Genomic DNA, 15,935 nt, shown 5'->3' with positions numbered 1-15,935 from the left:
ATCCTCTTCCCTTCCTCTCTTGCCTTTCTTCGTCTTTCAGATTAGCCATGGTCAAAGAGACGACATACGACGCAGAGCGCAACAGCTCAAACTCGGAACTGGAATCTTTCCTGGATCCAGAGCCTCGTCCCGCAAAATGGCCCGGAAAAGCGAGACCCTGGCTCTGGGATGTTGCCCTGCTGCTCATTGCCTCTGGCTGGCTGATTCCCGTTTTCGCACCCTCACTCCCTTCCACCTCCTCCTCCGCTTCACCTGCAGAGAGTGATCTCTGGGAGAGGCCTCACAACACGCCGCTCCCTCCTGAGGTCTTTGAGCGCGTCCAAAAGACGTTTGCGCCGGACGATCGGTATATTGGGCCCTCAAACGCCACCCACCGCAACTGGGATCATCTCGTCGCCGCTCACGACGCTCTTTATATTCCCGATGCTGAGAAGTACAACTTACCCAAGGGCATATATCCTTCTTTTGAGCACCCAAACAAGATCGGAAACGGCCCTCCGGCGTTTTACGTCGTGACTGTCCTGCATGAGCTGCATTGCCTGGTGAGTTATCGTTCAAGAATGATGTGCACAAACGGCACCTTTGGTCAGGGTAATCCACAACTGTTTACTAACGAGACCTGTGTGTAGAATATCATTCGCTTCCACTACTGGCAAGTAAAGGGCGTCACCCCCCCAACTCCGGGCTACTCTGAGGCCTCATGGGAAGTTCACCTGGATCATTGTTTCGAATATCTCCGACAAGCCATCTCTTGCGGGTCATCATTCGGTATCGAGGGTGCATCCCCGCTGGAGGACCCCGAGGACCATAGTCACATTGCGTCAACTGTGACCGGTTGGGGCTTGGAGCACACTTGTATTAATATCGAAGCTCTGCGTGCCTTCCAAATCAACCAGGAAAAGGTTTACAACAGTACGTGGCAGTAGAAAGAAAAGACCCCTCAGTCAGCTCTGCATTGTGCAGATGGGAAGAAAAGCACATCTCTAGGGAAACAGCAAGGAGCCTTAGTGACTAAAGAACATAGTCAGTTTGAAGAGTCTGAAAGTCCGAAGATATGGACAAACCCTATTACAACTGAGCATAAAGACCAGTGTTAGTTTAGCCTTTATAACTGCGCCAACCAAAAGTGTTCCTGAAGGCGTGTTTTGAACGAGAAAATGTTATTGGGGGTTCAATTACTGACGTAGCAGGGGATAAGCAACGGCATGTGGTGTCCACTAATTGCTCACCTCACAGTGTATGTAAGCCACTAGATGAGCACAGTTGCATACCAGGTTACGTTGGGGTGAAGAAAACTGGCTGCGACGTTGGTTGCCGGTAAAATGCCAGTGTGCTTTTAGTAGTCTGCCAGTGATTTAAGCCTATTTTGGAAGGTACTGCCACCACCGCCACAGATAAATTAATCATATTCCATCACCCTAACTCTAGGTAACCCAGACCCTAACCCAGACCCTAACCATTAACCCTATGTATCTCCTATAGCTGCGTAGGCTTTTAAAGATATGTAGGGTTAGTGGTTAGGGTCTTGGTTAGGGTCTGGGCTACCTAGAGTTAGGGCGATCTCCTATGTAGTAATCCTTCTAGATCGGGTTAGACACTAGCCGCCGACCAAAAGTGCACTGGCATTTTACCGGCAACCGCGACGTTAAGAGCGACCGTCTTGGCAACGTACCGTACCTTACTTAGTAAAGCTGCTTGGCAGGGGATGCTGGACCCCTCGATAGGAAAACCGTCTCCTGTTCCAACAGATATAAAGTGGTGCTCATGATCCTCTAACCGTTACCCAAAACCTGCCTTCTTTTCACTCATCACTCAATTGAAACCACCGCTGGAACCCTTGTTATCTTATCGCCTCTTAAGCGCAGTAACGGAGCTTAACAGGTCTGACTATTAAACCCGTCCCGACGCATACAACCACAATGGCATCTCAAGACTCGACAAAAATCCCCCTCGAGATCGTCACTCCAAGGCTGATCATCCGCACAGCCGTCCAGTCAGATGCCGAGGCTTATCTGAGTTATCTCACGAATGCCGACAACTTCCCATTCCAGGAACCCGAGAAGGACCTGAAGATTGACAGGCTCCGCACGCGTATTGACAAATTCGCCGACTTCACGAGAAAGGGCGAGAACGGCTGGATCGTCATTCTCCTCCGAGACACGAATGAGTTGATCGGCAACGGCGGTTACAACACCTTTGAGTCCGTTGACCCCTCCGAGTTCCTTTCCGGGACGACGACCCTGCCGCCAGGGGAGAAGCGCATGACGGACCTCGGCATCGGCATAGACCACAAGCACTGGCGCAAAGGCTACGGCCTTGAGGCACTCGAGGGCTTGATCGAGCATGCTCGGACAAACTTGGGCTGCGAGCTGTTTAGGACCGAGACGGGCGACGACAACCAGCCATGGAGGTCGCTGATGCGTACCGCCGGGCTCGGCGAATTCGAAGCTCGCAATAAAGCCAGCTACGACGCCAGTCAGGAGGTCTGGGTGTGGAAATTCGACGCAGGCCATTGGAACCAGTCGGTAAACAAGCTTAAGGAAGATGGGAAATGGCTCATTTGAACGCTTCGGCCGGGCGTAGAAGCAACCGTAGTAGTCAGCCAAAGGAAAAAACAGTTTTTAACCGCTTGTTGTTCTCATCAAAACATCTTCATGGTTTTGTTTGACTTCGCTTACCTAGATTATCTAGTGTCGGAATAGTGAATATATGAGAGAGCCCTCTTCCCGGACGGACTGTCCTTCTTGATATTCGCTAACATGTCTTCTTTTCGCATCGGGATGTCCTAGGGTCGTACTGGGTTCACTCCAGACAGCTAGAAAGGAAGTTATCGGTTGATGGGAGTCGACGCCGATTGCAAAGAGGAATTGCAATCTTCTGATGGTTAATTCGAAGGGGTTGGCGGACATTCAGTCAAATCTTGGATAGCTCGGGCGGCAACCCTGGGGTGACTCTCAAGCTATTCATCACCATCCGCCTACCTCAGCACATGACTGTGGGCAGAATTTCAAGGCCATAGGCAGGCCTCATTACTCTTGACAGAGGGGGAGTATACGGTCCACAGATTGCGGCACAGAAACTTATGTTGCGGCCGAATCATCAGAACTGAAACAACGTAGACCATTATGAGACCATTCGTAAGGACACTCAGCCATCGCTCCCGTATCAAAGATACCGCTTCACTCGCGATATAACACACCTCAAACATATTTACAACATACACGACGCATCATATTCGCAAAGGTAACGTATCGGTAAAGGAAGGTATTTTTAGAAGGAAGGCAACTAATGACAACCTTCTTAACAGGTCAGGCTTCTTACGCTTCGAGCAAGGCGACTGTGATGTTGAGCTTGGCTATTATAGAACTGACGCGACCAGCCTCTCGGTGTCATGTGCGGCTACTTACACTTACGCATATCGTTTAAAAGACAAATTATTGTGTGAAACATGTTTGTGTTTTCTGAAAGATCTCGAAGAGATTCTTTCGTTATTAGAATATACATAATTATTGACTCTTGGCAACCTTCTAAATAGCAACCCCCACTTTAGTTCACGGCAGGAGGAGGCTGCTGGCCAAGGAGAGGAATGCTCTGGGGGTGAGCGGTGAACATGCCCTTGGGGCCATACACAGTCTTGATCTTTTGGACATTGGCGTAGCTCTTGCAGTACAACCGCTCGCTCGATTGGTCGACGGTAAGGGCGGTGTCACGATAGTTGACAAAGCCGCGCAGAGGCACACCCTCAGCCGCCAGCTGCCTCCTGAGAATCAGAGGCTCGAGGCCGTTCTGCAAGTAGGAGAGGCCGTCGGCGGGGAACTCAGTGAGGCCGCCTAAAAGTCTTGAACGGTGCGGGTGAGCTGGGTGACGCTCGGGAGCTTGTCGATGAGGGGCTTGAGAAGCGTGTCGAAGTCGTCGGGGTTGCCCCAGTAGAAGCCAGAGCCGGTGTAGGGAGGGGTTGTGAGCGACCAGTGCATGATCAGCTCATCGGGCCACCGGCCGGCGAGGTAGTGGTCCTGGATGGCAAGGGGGGCATCAAAGCCGGTTTCGAGGGAGCTGTCAGTGAGGGTGATGGTGTAGTTGATGGCCTGCTGGTACGTTGGCTTCCAGGTCTGGATCGTCATATTGAAGATGATCCCGTATGAGCTGCCGGCACCCTGAAGAGCCCAGAAGGGATCGGGGTTCTCCGTGCGGGATGTCTTCCCGACAGTGCCGTTAAAGAGCATGTACGTGGCGCCCTCGAGATAGTCCATCGGGGTTCCGAGCATGCGGGACAGCGAGCCGAACCCGCCACCGATGGAGGATCCAACGAGGCCGACCATGTTGGCGTGAGCGTGGGGGAACCGGGCGCTGTGAGTTTTCCAAAGCAGCTGACGACAGGGCTAACAAGAGCACCGCCACCATAGGTGAGCAGACCAGTCGACTCGTCATGGCTGACCTCCTGGAAGTTGGTCATGTTAATGGTGAGGCCGGCGTTGGGCAGGCTGTACGAGCCATAGCAGTGGCCTGGATCACGGGCGGCGGCGAGGACCTTGGCCTCCCTCGCGCAGGCAAGGGCGGCGGCGATCTCGTCAGCGGTCCTTGGCCAGGCAACACCAGCCGTAGTTGGGGTGATACGGCGTTTCCATGAACGTATATCGTCGGGAAATGATGCGTTGGTCTTGGGGAAAGACGTGATGAGGCCGGCCGACTCGAGGCAAGTTTCCAGATCTTGGGCATGGGCAAACGCAGCAAGCGTGGCTATCGTGAAGGCAACGATACTGGAAAGGCGACCCATGATCAGAGTGGCGTTGATGTAGCGAAAGACTGAAGTCTTGGCCGACGAATTCGAGAGAGAGGTTACCTAGGGTCCCTCGACCGGAGCAGGGAGAATACTCCTTTTGCCATGTTATATACAATGTCATTGTAGCCCTTGATCCTTAATAATATGTTATTTTCGTGTGATGAAAGGAAGTCGGACGCCCTCATCGTGTCGTTCCGGAACGCGCGGAGAGAAATCAGGTAGCAGAAACCTGATCAAGTAGTATCCAATTGGACATCCAGCCAGCGCTGCCCGCTAAATCAGGAATGTGCCAAGCTGGCAGTTTTGAAGCCGCTACTTATTGTAAAGTCTTCTATTAAGATGAATGCCAAGAGAGCTAGTTAATGTAGCCTATTCTAGAGGAGAACAGTTGGCAAAAGTCAAAATTGTTACCCTGTGGAGATTACTTACTGTTTGGCGAGGCGAATATCCCATCGCCAGTGCTATTGAGATCAGCCGTGTCAATTGGCGGGTTAAGGGATCATTAGCTTTTGCTCGGACTACCCTTGATAGGTGGAATTTCATTCTCCGCCAGACACACCAGCTGGATCCACATGGTTACTGGGCGTTAGGTTGTATAGTGTAGTGGTTATCACTCCAGATTTTGATCGCATCAGAATTTCTGGTAACCCCGGTTCGAACCCGGGTACGACCTTGATTTTTGCTTTTTCTTTGTCTACTACTATCTATGACTGTCAATGATTCATTTGCATCCCGTGGTTCCACGTAGTAAGTGAACGCTTTGGTCCGCAAGAATTAAGCTTGGGTGCGTTTTGTTAAAATTTACGTCTAGACGCTGTCGCAAGCATCTTTAACGCTTATAACTCAACCGAGAAAATATGTGCGTTAGGACTCTATACCACTGCCTCCTCGCCTAGGTCATGATATCCTAGTGGCATTTAGTTCAGACGCAAAGACTTTCAGGCAGGCTCTAGGGCTTGTTCTAATGGTGACTCAGGTTCCACGCCTGTCTAACTCTACGGTCCGCCTGGGAAGTAAAGACTATTTAAACAAGCTTTTTCAACCTATGAGCATGACGAATGCGGACGTCAAATACAACTTTGGCCTCGGTTTGTAGTTTTCCTCTGGTTTCCTACACTTGAAAGTCTACAGCTACCGGCTGTCTAAGTTTGGACGCTTCAACGTTTGGTATTTAGTGGGTCCGATGTGCACTGCCCTAGCATCGAAGACCTCAATTGATCTTTCCTTCACATCTCCTAAAAAGAAGCGGCTGTATTTCAGTGGCTCTGCTAATCTTCTGAGTCATGACGAGGACTAAGGCTCTGATCAGAACAGCGAGACGGCCTTTGACTTGGAAGGCTCCAAGGCGTCTGACTTTTACCTGGCCATTAAGCCACGCGAGGCGTAGGGAGATAACCCTGGCGTCTCTTCTAGAAATAAGCCTAACGTCGAGACATTGGTTCCGTTTGCGCGTACCTTGTCTGCCATGGTAGGGAACGCACCGGCGCTCCGGCGCTTGGGAGTTCACCTCAAAGGGATAACAGTGCCGCTAGACAATCAGCACTTTGCTCCCACAGAGCCGTTTGCCGGAAGCCGACGACCAATAATGGGGGTTTCAAGAAGCAGAACGAGACTGTTCACGCGGATACCCGAGAGGGGGCGGGGGGCGATTTTGATACGTCTTGGAGAGTTCCCGAGCTACTGGGAATGATATTGGTGGGGAACTCGGGAGCATGCTGCTTCTTCCTTTCCCGGGATTGATGAGTCGTGGCTTTGGAATGAATCAACTTGCGATATTGATTACAAAAAGTGTCTCAGGGGGGTACATAATTGAATGAGTTATGGGCGGGAGTATTGACGACTTGGGAACTTACAGTTCACTTTGACGGACTACCTAATTAATCCTGCATTTCCCCCTCATTGGTGGCCCCCACAACTCAAGGGATGCCACAAGTTCAAAGTGTGCTTCTGATATATTTCATAAACTCACAATCCCTTCCTATGGCTGTTACGGTAGGCTCAGCTAGCCGCGATACCCCTGCGCCATTAACCTATCAATTCCAGACTGGGCCACTCCATGGTGCTGGGAATAATGTAAACTTGTTTTTCTTTTTTCACAGTCGCACGAGCCATGTGGGGGGACGTTGTCAGTTAAGTTATGCCCACAACGCAGCTTCGCGAACTGGTATCACTCGTCGGCACGGCCATATTAGTCGCGAACCCCTCTTAATAACAAATGATGAACCGAGACCTATCGCGTTCGACCTTGACAAGCATCCAGGACTTCGCGTTTGGTTTCTGCGACGCCGTCCGCCGGAGGATCCCTGTCTCGGTTCCCGTGCACTGTCCACCAAACACCCCCTTCGCGCGGGATCGTGCATCTTCCCGCTCGATATTCATGCATCCCATCCGTCGTGCGCTGCAACTCAAGTCGAGATCCGACGGGCTCCGAAGGCCCGGATCCGAATGTGGCAGGCTCTTGATTCGGGCAAAGACGGATTTGTCAAGACAGCGATACCACACATACTATAGCTTCACCTGCGGAGACAACGTTTGGGAATATGCACGTCTTAGCGGGGGGTAGCAGACAAGTGAAGCTCGTCGAGGGGGGGCGAGCGGACGGAACTGGAGATCTCACCGAGAGCCACAGGCCTTGAGAAGAGTTTCTTTTAACCTTAAATACAACGATGCGCCGTTGAGAGTTGTCTCATAACGCGGCCAGGCAGTCGGGCGTACCATGTCTTTGCTGTGCCGCTGCCGACACCCCCCGTTGTTGCGTGTTGCTTTTGCGTCCCATCATTCACTAGTGATCCGGCTTCGCAGCCGCATTCACTCCCGAGAATGACGATTTTCAAATCATCTAAGCCTCCGCTACAACCGGAAATCGACATCGAGAAGGCTCGTTCGCCAAGCTATGTCGATCGCCTCCAGCATGGCCTCGGCTTCCTCGGCCTGGCAACGGTCGGAGGCGGGACGGCGCTCGTCCTCGGCATCCTGGGATTCCTCCTCTTTCTATGGTCGGCCGAAGGCCCCGACGACGGAAGAGGCGCGGCTGTGCTTTGGAGATGGATCATGCTCAGAGAGTATGTCACGCAAGCCATCACCTTGTTGACGGTCCTCCTACGCGTTGCCATTACCGCACAAGCCTCCATCTACACCAGTCTCATCGCAGGTGTTGTACTAGAGAGACACGGGGTCCCCCTCTCCCGAGTCGCCGAGATGTCCATTATCCGATGCATCAACGACGGGCCCCTGAGGTTGGCATGGCTGCTCGCCACATCAGCACGGAAGTCGTGCCTACAGGTTGGGCTGGTCGTGCTGCTGCTCCTCACCACCTTTACTATTCAGTTCTCTTCAACATTCCTCGTTTCCGACTTGGCTGTCTCCTCTCTCATTGAGGACGCGACGAACGCGACTCTCCAAGCATATATGAGTCCCGAAGTGATCTCGCTGAACCGCCAAATGAACAATTGGCCCCTCCGGCCGGCATCTTACATGCCTTTTGGTGAGGGCCCTCTGGCAGCAGATGCGCAGCCGAACCAGCTCGGTGTCAGCGATACCAAAGCTGTTCGTAGAACCTTTCTCCCCGTCCCGATCGCGAAACTGTCTACACTCCGCCAGTACGACGGTGGCACATATGGCTTCGAATCGCGCTTCGTATGCATGCGCCCTTCGGTCTCCGCTGCCCTCTCGGTGCGTATGCCGCCGCCGTTTTCAGACACGGTACCCTTTTTCCTACAAGTGAATGGCAACTTGTCCTATAGCACCATGTTTCGCGAAGCGGGCTTGCCACTGCCGCCAAACTGCGAAGAGGGGAGCTGCTTTCCCTCCAGCTTCAATTGCACCATCCCGCAGTTCCAGTTTACCCAGGCACAGGCAAGACAGGGTCTCGCAGACAGCCTGTGCGTCCCCAACGGCACCAACGCGCGGCCCAGCGCGCAGAACCATACCATCTCCGACGAACCCGTGACCGCCTACTCCCAGGTATTCCTCTTCTTCAGGAACAACGGCACGTATGACCTATGGAGAGGGCCCGGCGGCCGATTCCTCGTGGGCAACTTTGGGCTTCGCAACATCTCGGCAACCGACGGCGAATGGATCACATGGGAGCGAGCGATAGGCGGACGCACACCGGAGGGAGAAAGGCTCGAAAAGGGGGTGCTGAGGCTGGACATGTCGATCTGTTTCCAACAGCTGGCATTCAACTATGCCGAAGCCGAGCTCTCGAGCGAGAAGGACCTGGGCGGAGCACAAGTCTCGTGGAACGCAGGGGCGATGGCGTGGAACACCACAGGGGTGCAACGGCTCATGGGCATCGGGTCTTATAACACAAACGCGACGGACCGTGGCATCTTTTCGGTCGTATCGACCAGGAACCCGCGCCACCTTAACGCGACGCAGTACCTCACAAACAAGCTCATCAACGACTTGTACAACTCCCCACGCACCAATAACATCTCCATCTTCATGGACCCCCAGGGAAGCGGCATATCCGACGTCAAGCCGCACGTGGAGTACCAGGCCATCTTCGCCGACATCCTCAACGCGACCAACCGTCCCGGCGTCGCGATGCAGTCGACGCTGACGGCCCTGTCGGGGTCCATCATCCAGGAGGCCATGCCGCAGTTCGACGTCGGGGATAACGCGACCATGACCCCGTCAGTGCGGGTGCTGACGCCCCAGGGCTTCCGGGGCCTGCTCATCGTCTTGGGCGTCGTGGCGCTGAACATGGCGTGCGGCCTGGCCGTGGTGCTGGTGTTCATGGTGCAGAGCCGGCATTCCAGTCAGGGGAACTACTGGCAGGCCGTCGCGCAGGTTGTGTCCGACGAGACGGCGTGGATCTTGGAGGGTGCGACGAGTTCGAGCGATGGGCATATCGCGGATGAATTGAGATGTGCGGACAATTTTGTTCTCATCAGCCAGTCTAAGAGAAGCGGAAGGGTACGAGTAACTCTCAAATAATGACAGCGGCAGAAGTGTCCCCTATCTTCCTTAATATTCATGATGAATATGCTTTCCAGCATCATATTTCCCCAATGTGACCTCTTCTAAGAAATTCCCTCGCTGACCGCGCATACGGTCCGGCTTTGGCGCAGTGGCATGCTAGACAACAGCAAACGAGAAACTCGATTCAGAAGACGTATCCCCTCGGCTGGCTGAATGTTGCCCACACCCAAACACTATAGGCCAAATTTCACGTAGGGAGCCTGTAGTGACCATAGTCATTGTTTGAGACAAAAAGAGCTCGACATCTGTGCTTGACGTGTAGTTAGAACTTAGAGGACCAGTTAGCTTAATACATACTTCCATTCGGTTGGCTAAAGTATCTGCAGTCAGACTTCAAATCCCCGATCCAATAGATTGTCGTGGCGAAGCCTTGATGAGACTGCACCTCACAGATTGACCAAACAGATGAGATAATGAAGATATGGTTGGCTTGGCAAATTCACAAAGAGCACACTAGGAGGGCGAACTGGGATACCGAGGATGGCCACACTGCCAATGCCGGGCAACTACACAGCCAGGTTGAGCTAGAAGGCTTGGCCATTCCCGTCCATCACCGTGGCCATTTACCCATAACAACCGCGGACCGTCATGCAGAATCGGTCCAGTTATCCCGTAAGCATCGTTCTTTCTCATAGGCAGCAGACGGTGGAGCAAGAGGCCCCCATGCTTGAATCGGCGGTTCAAACCTCATCATCGGCCGCATTCCAGGAGGACCATGCCTGTTGAGAGACCAGACACTTATATCCGCAAGGGAAAAGTGCTGGGGCTTCTGCGCAGAAGTTTCGCAAGCCGAGGAGCATATCGGCCCACCCCTCCGAATCTTAACCTGGCGTGATTTTCCCGGCGCTCACCTCCCTCTTCGCCGCCGTCGCCGCCGCCGCCGCCGCCGCCGCCGTGGGCCAGGTCGCGGCCCAGTCGACCATGTGGATGCCGCCGCGCTCCACCCGCGCCGGAGAGATCATTCATGCATCCTTCATCACGGCGGCGACTACATCTGCGGATAGCAATCGAGTTTGCAAGCGCGCCGTAAATGGCAGCGGCTCCGAAGCCAGCGGCAGCAGCAGAGCAAGTCATGTTATTTATGTGTGACGAGGTCACGACTTGGGCACCCTATATGATATCGACTGAGCTCAGTGAAGGGAGAACGGTTGGGAAATGGCAAGCGACGCGACTCAGGAGGCCATGGGAACTAGACCCGCAATGCTATTGATGGATTCTTTCAATGATCCAATCCGTCCACGCGAGCCCGTGTTTCGTGCCCCTAGAGTTCGTCGCTTCTTCCAAAGGGGCTATATGCGGTTCGTACAGCTTTTCTGCGCCTAGCTAGCGTCTCCAAATAGTCATTATTAGCATGGACGACGGGAACGCGGAATCGAGAAGAGCAGATATTATTCTCCCCACTGGGCCCCAGAGATACATCACGTATGGTTCTCAGAGGGATAGGGGTGACGGGCTTCCGTTTCAGACCCCCCTGGTCGAGGTTGACCGGACCTCTCTCTTGGATGGCACCTAGGGGCGGCGAACAAGCAACCACTTACCCACAGTAGCGGCTACAGAGCCGGTGCTTATTTCGTTAGCGTGGCGTCGCGAAAGCATGTTCGGGATGCTACACCCACTGTAGTGCCCCTCAGATCCGCTCTCTTTCCTTCCTGTCGGTAGCGACGGGCGCTAATTACCGGACGAGAGCAATCCTCATGCCTGTTGCTCGAGAGGTAGACGGCCGGTAGCCTTCAGAAGGGTTCGTTTCCGTATGGGCACTGGAATGGGTAGTTTATGCCGAGCACATCTGCCGCATCACGTTGGGGGTTCAGTGAGAGTCAAGCGACACTTGTCAGCCAATGTCAAAAGAAGTGCCTCGCTACGGATGAAAAGAGATAGGATGGGCTCGCAATTGCAGGAGCCACTGCGAGAGAGAGAGAGAGAGGAGACTGCACAAGTAGGCACCTGATATTGGTTGGCTTTTGTTACCGTGTTTGGGATCGCCATATGATCACCGACTCAGGAACATCCAGAACGGTGGTGGGATGCACTCGGGTACATCATCGTCTGCATCGGCCGTGCACCAATCTAATCCATTACAGCGTACAAGAGTCCTCCGGCCATTCATCGTCATCTCCCTCATGGGAAAAAGAGAGAGAAGCATGACTGAGGGGCCCAGTGGAGACTGGTGCCGGTCCACCTTTCTCCTCTCCCACGTCTGAAAGTTAAGCTTGGCAGTAAGACGCAGGGGTTCGTGAAACCGCCAGTGTTGTCGTTGTCCCCCCGTCATTGATTCTGTTAGGTGCGAACCCGCCCTGTCCAGGGGTCACAGAGTCCGTAGTCGAGCACAGAGAGAGCCGAAACTCTGGGCCACCATGATACTGACAGCCTGTCAGTGATAGGGAGAGATATTATCTTTAACGCGCTGACCAGCATGAGGTCTGCTCTCCTCCCGCCGTCCATCTCCTCCCCTCCGTCTCAACCCAGGACCCATCTTGTCCCCTTCTCATCAGTTGTTCACGTATCCGGTTGTCTACAAGGAGCCACGCGAGCCTCAAAGTCGTAACGCCCCTCTCCGTCGCCCCCAGGACAGTTGAGGTCGTTGGCTGGCTTCCCGATCCGGCCGTGCTCCCGCACTTGCAACGCCTTGGCAGCTTCATCCCGTCCTTGCCTTGGGAGCTCCAACCTAGGGTCTCTTGTCCTTTAGAGAGCGAGAATACACGCGCAGGGCTGTATTCTGGGCCCCGAATCGAAAAGTTCGCAAGGGGGGACGTCTCAATTGATCGGCTCGTGGCCCCATGTCATCCCATGTTGGACAATGCCTGTGGGATGGACCATGTAAGCCTGGGCTATTTTGGCTATCGTGAAAGGGATGGCAGATCGTCTGAAATAACCTATAAAGATCACTCTCGATCTACCTCTTGATTCCGGTTATTCTCCCCTCTCCTTGTCACGCCCGCACAATCATTACAACCTTCGTTTCTTTCATTCTCTTCTACAAGCAGCTGTGCTGTCTTGTCTCTTCCAACGCGACTTGGTCACTCTTTTCGATTCATCCGGGTCAGTGTCCCTCCTTTCGTGTCCGCATCATCGACTACTTCTTTCCCACGCCTTCGATATAACCACCCCCTTCCTAACCGCCAACATGAAGTTCTCTCTCATCGCCGTCGGCTTCGCCACCCTCGCTGCCGCCGCGCCCCTTGCCGCCCGTCAGAACAACGTCTTCTCCACCCAGACCTACGACGAGCTCTCCATCAGCGGCGGCGTCGCCGGCAATGCGAAGCAGGAGGCCCTCCAGAAGCTCTCCGGCCTCCCCACCGACCTGACCAAGGTCAGCAAGGCCGACATCAAATTCCTCAACAGCGTCAACCAGATCGCCAACGACGCCGAGACGGAGGCCTTCAACCCCGCCATCAAGGCCGCCACCGGCAATGCGGCCGACGCTCTTCAGGTTCGTGGCGCCCGTGCTTTTCCCCCAGACACTTTTCTATTCGAAGCGGTTGGCTAACTCGATCCAAAACAAACAGTGCGGCAAGATCAAGAACAAGGTCCTCAAGCTCACCGCCACCGTGCTGAAGCTGCAGGCTCAGCAGGCCCAGGGCGACAACGTCGCCTCTAAGCTGGCCACCGAGCAGAAGAAGCTCGACAACAACATCAAGCTGGACACGGCTGAGGCTGGTAACGCCTGCACCGCCCTCAAGTTCGACGCCACCACCGCATAATTTGTCTATCACGGCGTAATCCAGACGACGGGGGGTATATGGAGTAGGACTGTCTCGCAGTTCCTAGCTAGGGAAGGGATTTTCTGGTTTTTGTTTTTCCTTTTCCGGAAAAAAGAGGGGAAAGATGTCGATTATGAGATATTCACGAGAGGAAAAGACGCTGCGTGCCGGCTCAGATGATCCGACCAAGTGCTGTCTATTATAATTATTGGGGATGTATGAGTACGAATCAGTACACTCTAATAACCTAAGAGGAGAGAGAAGAAAATACCGTTTCAAAGAGTTCTTGTTTGCTCCGCCTGCTATGCTATTGCGAAGCGTACCATTGTCTTTGCGCTCAAGACCGCTACCGTGCACCGCGCCATGCTATGATTGACAACTTGCAGTATGATGTCTTGCATGGATGCACCCCGTGCAGATCAATAGCACTTTTTTTATCTAATTAATAACGTTTTCATTGAACCGAATTCTTGATGGGTTGGATTAAGAGGAGCTATTCGACGTAGACCCAGTACGCTTTGGGATAAAAAGGTTCTGATATCCAGTCGATCTACTTGTTCCAGACTCCATTTACGCAAGCTGGTAAAACACAAACCATCTTTAAAAACACCTCTTTTCCTTTAAACACATGATTCTGCCTATCAAAGCTCCATGTGGCCAAGGAGAAAGGCGGAGAGTAGGCGAGACCCCTGGTTGGAGCGGGTGGGAACGATGTACAAGATAATGACTTGTGACAACGCTCTGGGTCAACGCCCATGGTATTCATTCCGGTCACACCAAGCACTCTTTATGCCATCGTAGCGAACATTGACCCGTTCATGTTTGGCTCTAAACTATATGGCGAAGGTCATCTCGTGGTACACAGTGCCGTAGGTCAGCGGACGGACCCTTGTCGTCATGAGCTCTCTCAGGTGCATTATCAACCGAAATTGTCATCCCGGAGATCGGAACAACAACTCTGCGGCCCAATGAGCATCATTACGAATCACTCCCGGCAACTCTCTCTGCTCGCATCTCCGGCCGTGTGAATTCCCTTTCCTTGGCGGACCCAATGCCGGCTCCGTATCAACTTGTCGTTGGCTACTGGACTCGATTCGTCCTTGACGTTAGATGGTCTGCAAGGCCGTGCGCATGGCCTTAATTGCACCCACTTATACGCCAGTCTGAAACCACAACCTGGGGAGGGTTTTCGGCACACAAATAAGAAACCCACCCACGGAGAATAAAACCGGGATAGGCCGGGCTTTGATAATCTGCCCGGAAGCCTCCCGAACCCAACAACATCCTCTCAGCTCTCCATCGAGCTCATCCCCGATGGCACAATTGGCTAGCGCGTCAGACTGTTAATCTGGAGGTTGGTGGTTCGAGCCCACCTCGGGGAGGAACAAGTGGTTAAATCCCACCGAGGAATCACTTTTGATTTTCTTTTCTTTTTCCTTTCTTATTCATGTCGACGAATCGGGGTGACCAAGTCTAGTCTTGTTCCTTTTGAGTTTGATAACCCTGGTACCTAGCCATGGTCAGCCGATACCGCTTGGGTCCCATCGTGATATACTTGGCCGGACGAACTTGTACTAGCCGCCGCCACATGCTTATTTACCACCAGTGTAGTAGGCTACTGTGGGAGTAGTTATCCAAGGCAGCAGCTGATCTAGCCTGGCCTGACCGCTTCCTTAACTTTTCGGGAGGCCGTCGAGACCCAATCATCTCAACCTGCTTGCCACATGGAGGCTCTTAGACATGTGGTGGGGTTAGTGTCGTCGCTTAGGAGAGGGGGAGGAGGGGAGATCTCGAGCTTCCCAATGCCTCCAGCCGTCCGGGTATATCGCCCTGGAAGATACCAACATCGTACGTGGTCTCTCCATCGCTTTGTTGCATCATTGGTTGCGTTCGAAGCAGTCCGCGCCACTCTCCCTCCACATGTTTAGAGCTTTGGGCACTTCCACGACATGAATCATGAGGTTGCACGCATCCGGTCCCCTTGTCAACAACAGCTCACTGTAAGTGAGACAGACCCTCTGGCGCGCGCCTCCTCGCACGCTCATGCGCGGACAAAGCCCAACCAAACGTGTGGTGTACGACAATAGGCATTCCACAGGCTGAAGAGAAGACAAAAAAGAAAGCAATAAAAACCAGTCTAGAGCTGGTCGGGGGGAAAGGGAAGAGGGGGGGGATTGTTATGCCGCGGGGAGGTGTGGGCTCTGTCATACGGGGGCAATCCTTACTTGCAACCCCAATCCGGGTTACGCCCTGCGATTCGATTTCCGCGTTGGGTAACATGTTCGCAGAGGATCCATCTGATAACGGGGTTTTTTTATTCCTTTACTACCGTATTTTCTTTGGCCCTTCGGCTTCGGACACGCGCCCGTGGTACACTACCGCTCATGACCCACGCCGCCTCTCGAAACGCCGTCATCATAAAGCCTTTTATTTCTTTCTTTCTTTGTAGCTATGAGGGGAATTATTTA

The 15,935-nt window shown here is 53.3% G+C and overlaps 6 protein-coding genes and 2 non-coding genes across 8 annotated transcripts; 6 read left to right on the top strand and 2 right to left on the bottom strand.

Annotated features, from left to right (window-relative positions):
- Window positions 1-47: 47 nt before the first annotated feature.
- GLRG_09431 (uncharacterized protein) lies at window positions 48-926 on the top strand (the record flags this gene model as incomplete). Its single annotated transcript, XM_008100116.1, has 2 exons — window positions 48-542; window positions 630-926. 2 exons carry the CDS (start codon window positions 48-50, stop codon window positions 924-926), a joined length of 792 nt encoding a protein of 263 aa, XP_008098307.1.
- Window positions 927-1,919: 993 nt separating this feature from the next.
- GLRG_09430 (acetyltransferase) lies at window positions 1,920-2,564 on the top strand (the record flags this gene model as incomplete). The annotated part of the gene is made up of 1 exon (XM_008100115.1): window positions 1,920-2,564. One exon carries the CDS (start codon window positions 1,920-1,922, stop codon window positions 2,562-2,564), a length of 645 nt encoding a protein of 214 aa, XP_008098306.1.
- A 982-nt stretch (window positions 2,565-3,546) lies between these two features.
- GLRG_09429 (uncharacterized protein) lies at window positions 3,547-4,774 on the bottom strand (the record flags this gene model as incomplete). Its single annotated transcript, XM_008100114.1, has 3 exons — window positions 3,547-3,786; window positions 3,846-4,367; window positions 4,436-4,774. The coding sequence occupies 3 exons, from the start codon at window positions 4,772-4,774 to the stop codon at window positions 3,547-3,549; spliced, it is 1,101 nt and encodes a 366-aa protein (XP_008098305.1).
- A 595-nt stretch (window positions 4,775-5,369) lies between these two features.
- On the top strand, window positions 5,370-5,453 carry GLRG_13231. Its single transcript has one exon. It is a non-coding gene; the product is annotated as a tRNA-Gln (tRNA).
- Window positions 5,454-7,600: 2,147 nt separating this feature from the next.
- Window positions 7,601-9,721, top strand: GLRG_09428 (uncharacterized protein; the record flags this gene model as incomplete). Its single annotated transcript, XM_008100113.1, has 1 exon — window positions 7,601-9,721. The coding sequence occupies one exon, from the start codon at window positions 7,601-7,603 to the stop codon at window positions 9,719-9,721; it is 2,121 nt and encodes a 706-aa protein (XP_008098304.1).
- A 783-nt stretch (window positions 9,722-10,504) lies between these two features.
- On the bottom strand, window positions 10,505-10,840 carry GLRG_09427 (uncharacterized protein; the record flags this gene model as incomplete). The annotated part of the gene is made up of 1 exon (XM_008100112.1): window positions 10,505-10,840. One exon carries the CDS (start codon window positions 10,838-10,840, stop codon window positions 10,505-10,507), a length of 336 nt encoding a protein of 111 aa, XP_008098303.1.
- Window positions 10,841-12,890: 2,050 nt separating this feature from the next.
- GLRG_09426 (uncharacterized protein) lies at window positions 12,891-13,467 on the top strand (the record flags this gene model as incomplete). The annotated part of the gene is made up of 2 exons (XM_008100111.1): window positions 12,891-13,196; window positions 13,273-13,467. 2 exons carry the CDS (start codon window positions 12,891-12,893, stop codon window positions 13,465-13,467), a joined length of 501 nt encoding a protein of 166 aa, XP_008098302.1.
- A 1,308-nt stretch (window positions 13,468-14,775) lies between these two features.
- Window positions 14,776-14,849, top strand: GLRG_13230. Its single transcript has one exon. It is a non-coding gene; the product is annotated as a tRNA-Asn (tRNA).
- Window positions 14,850-15,935: the final 1,086 nt, after the last annotated feature.

This window comes from Colletotrichum graminicola (genome assembly GCF_000149035.1).
Source record: "Colletotrichum graminicola M1.001 genomic scaffold supercont1.48, whole genome shotgun sequence".
Taxonomy (NCBI): Eukaryota; Fungi; Ascomycota; class Sordariomycetes; order Glomerellales; family Glomerellaceae; genus Colletotrichum; species Colletotrichum graminicola.
Note: the sequence above shows the minus strand (reverse complement) of the source record. Positions and strands in the feature narration are given on the sequence as shown.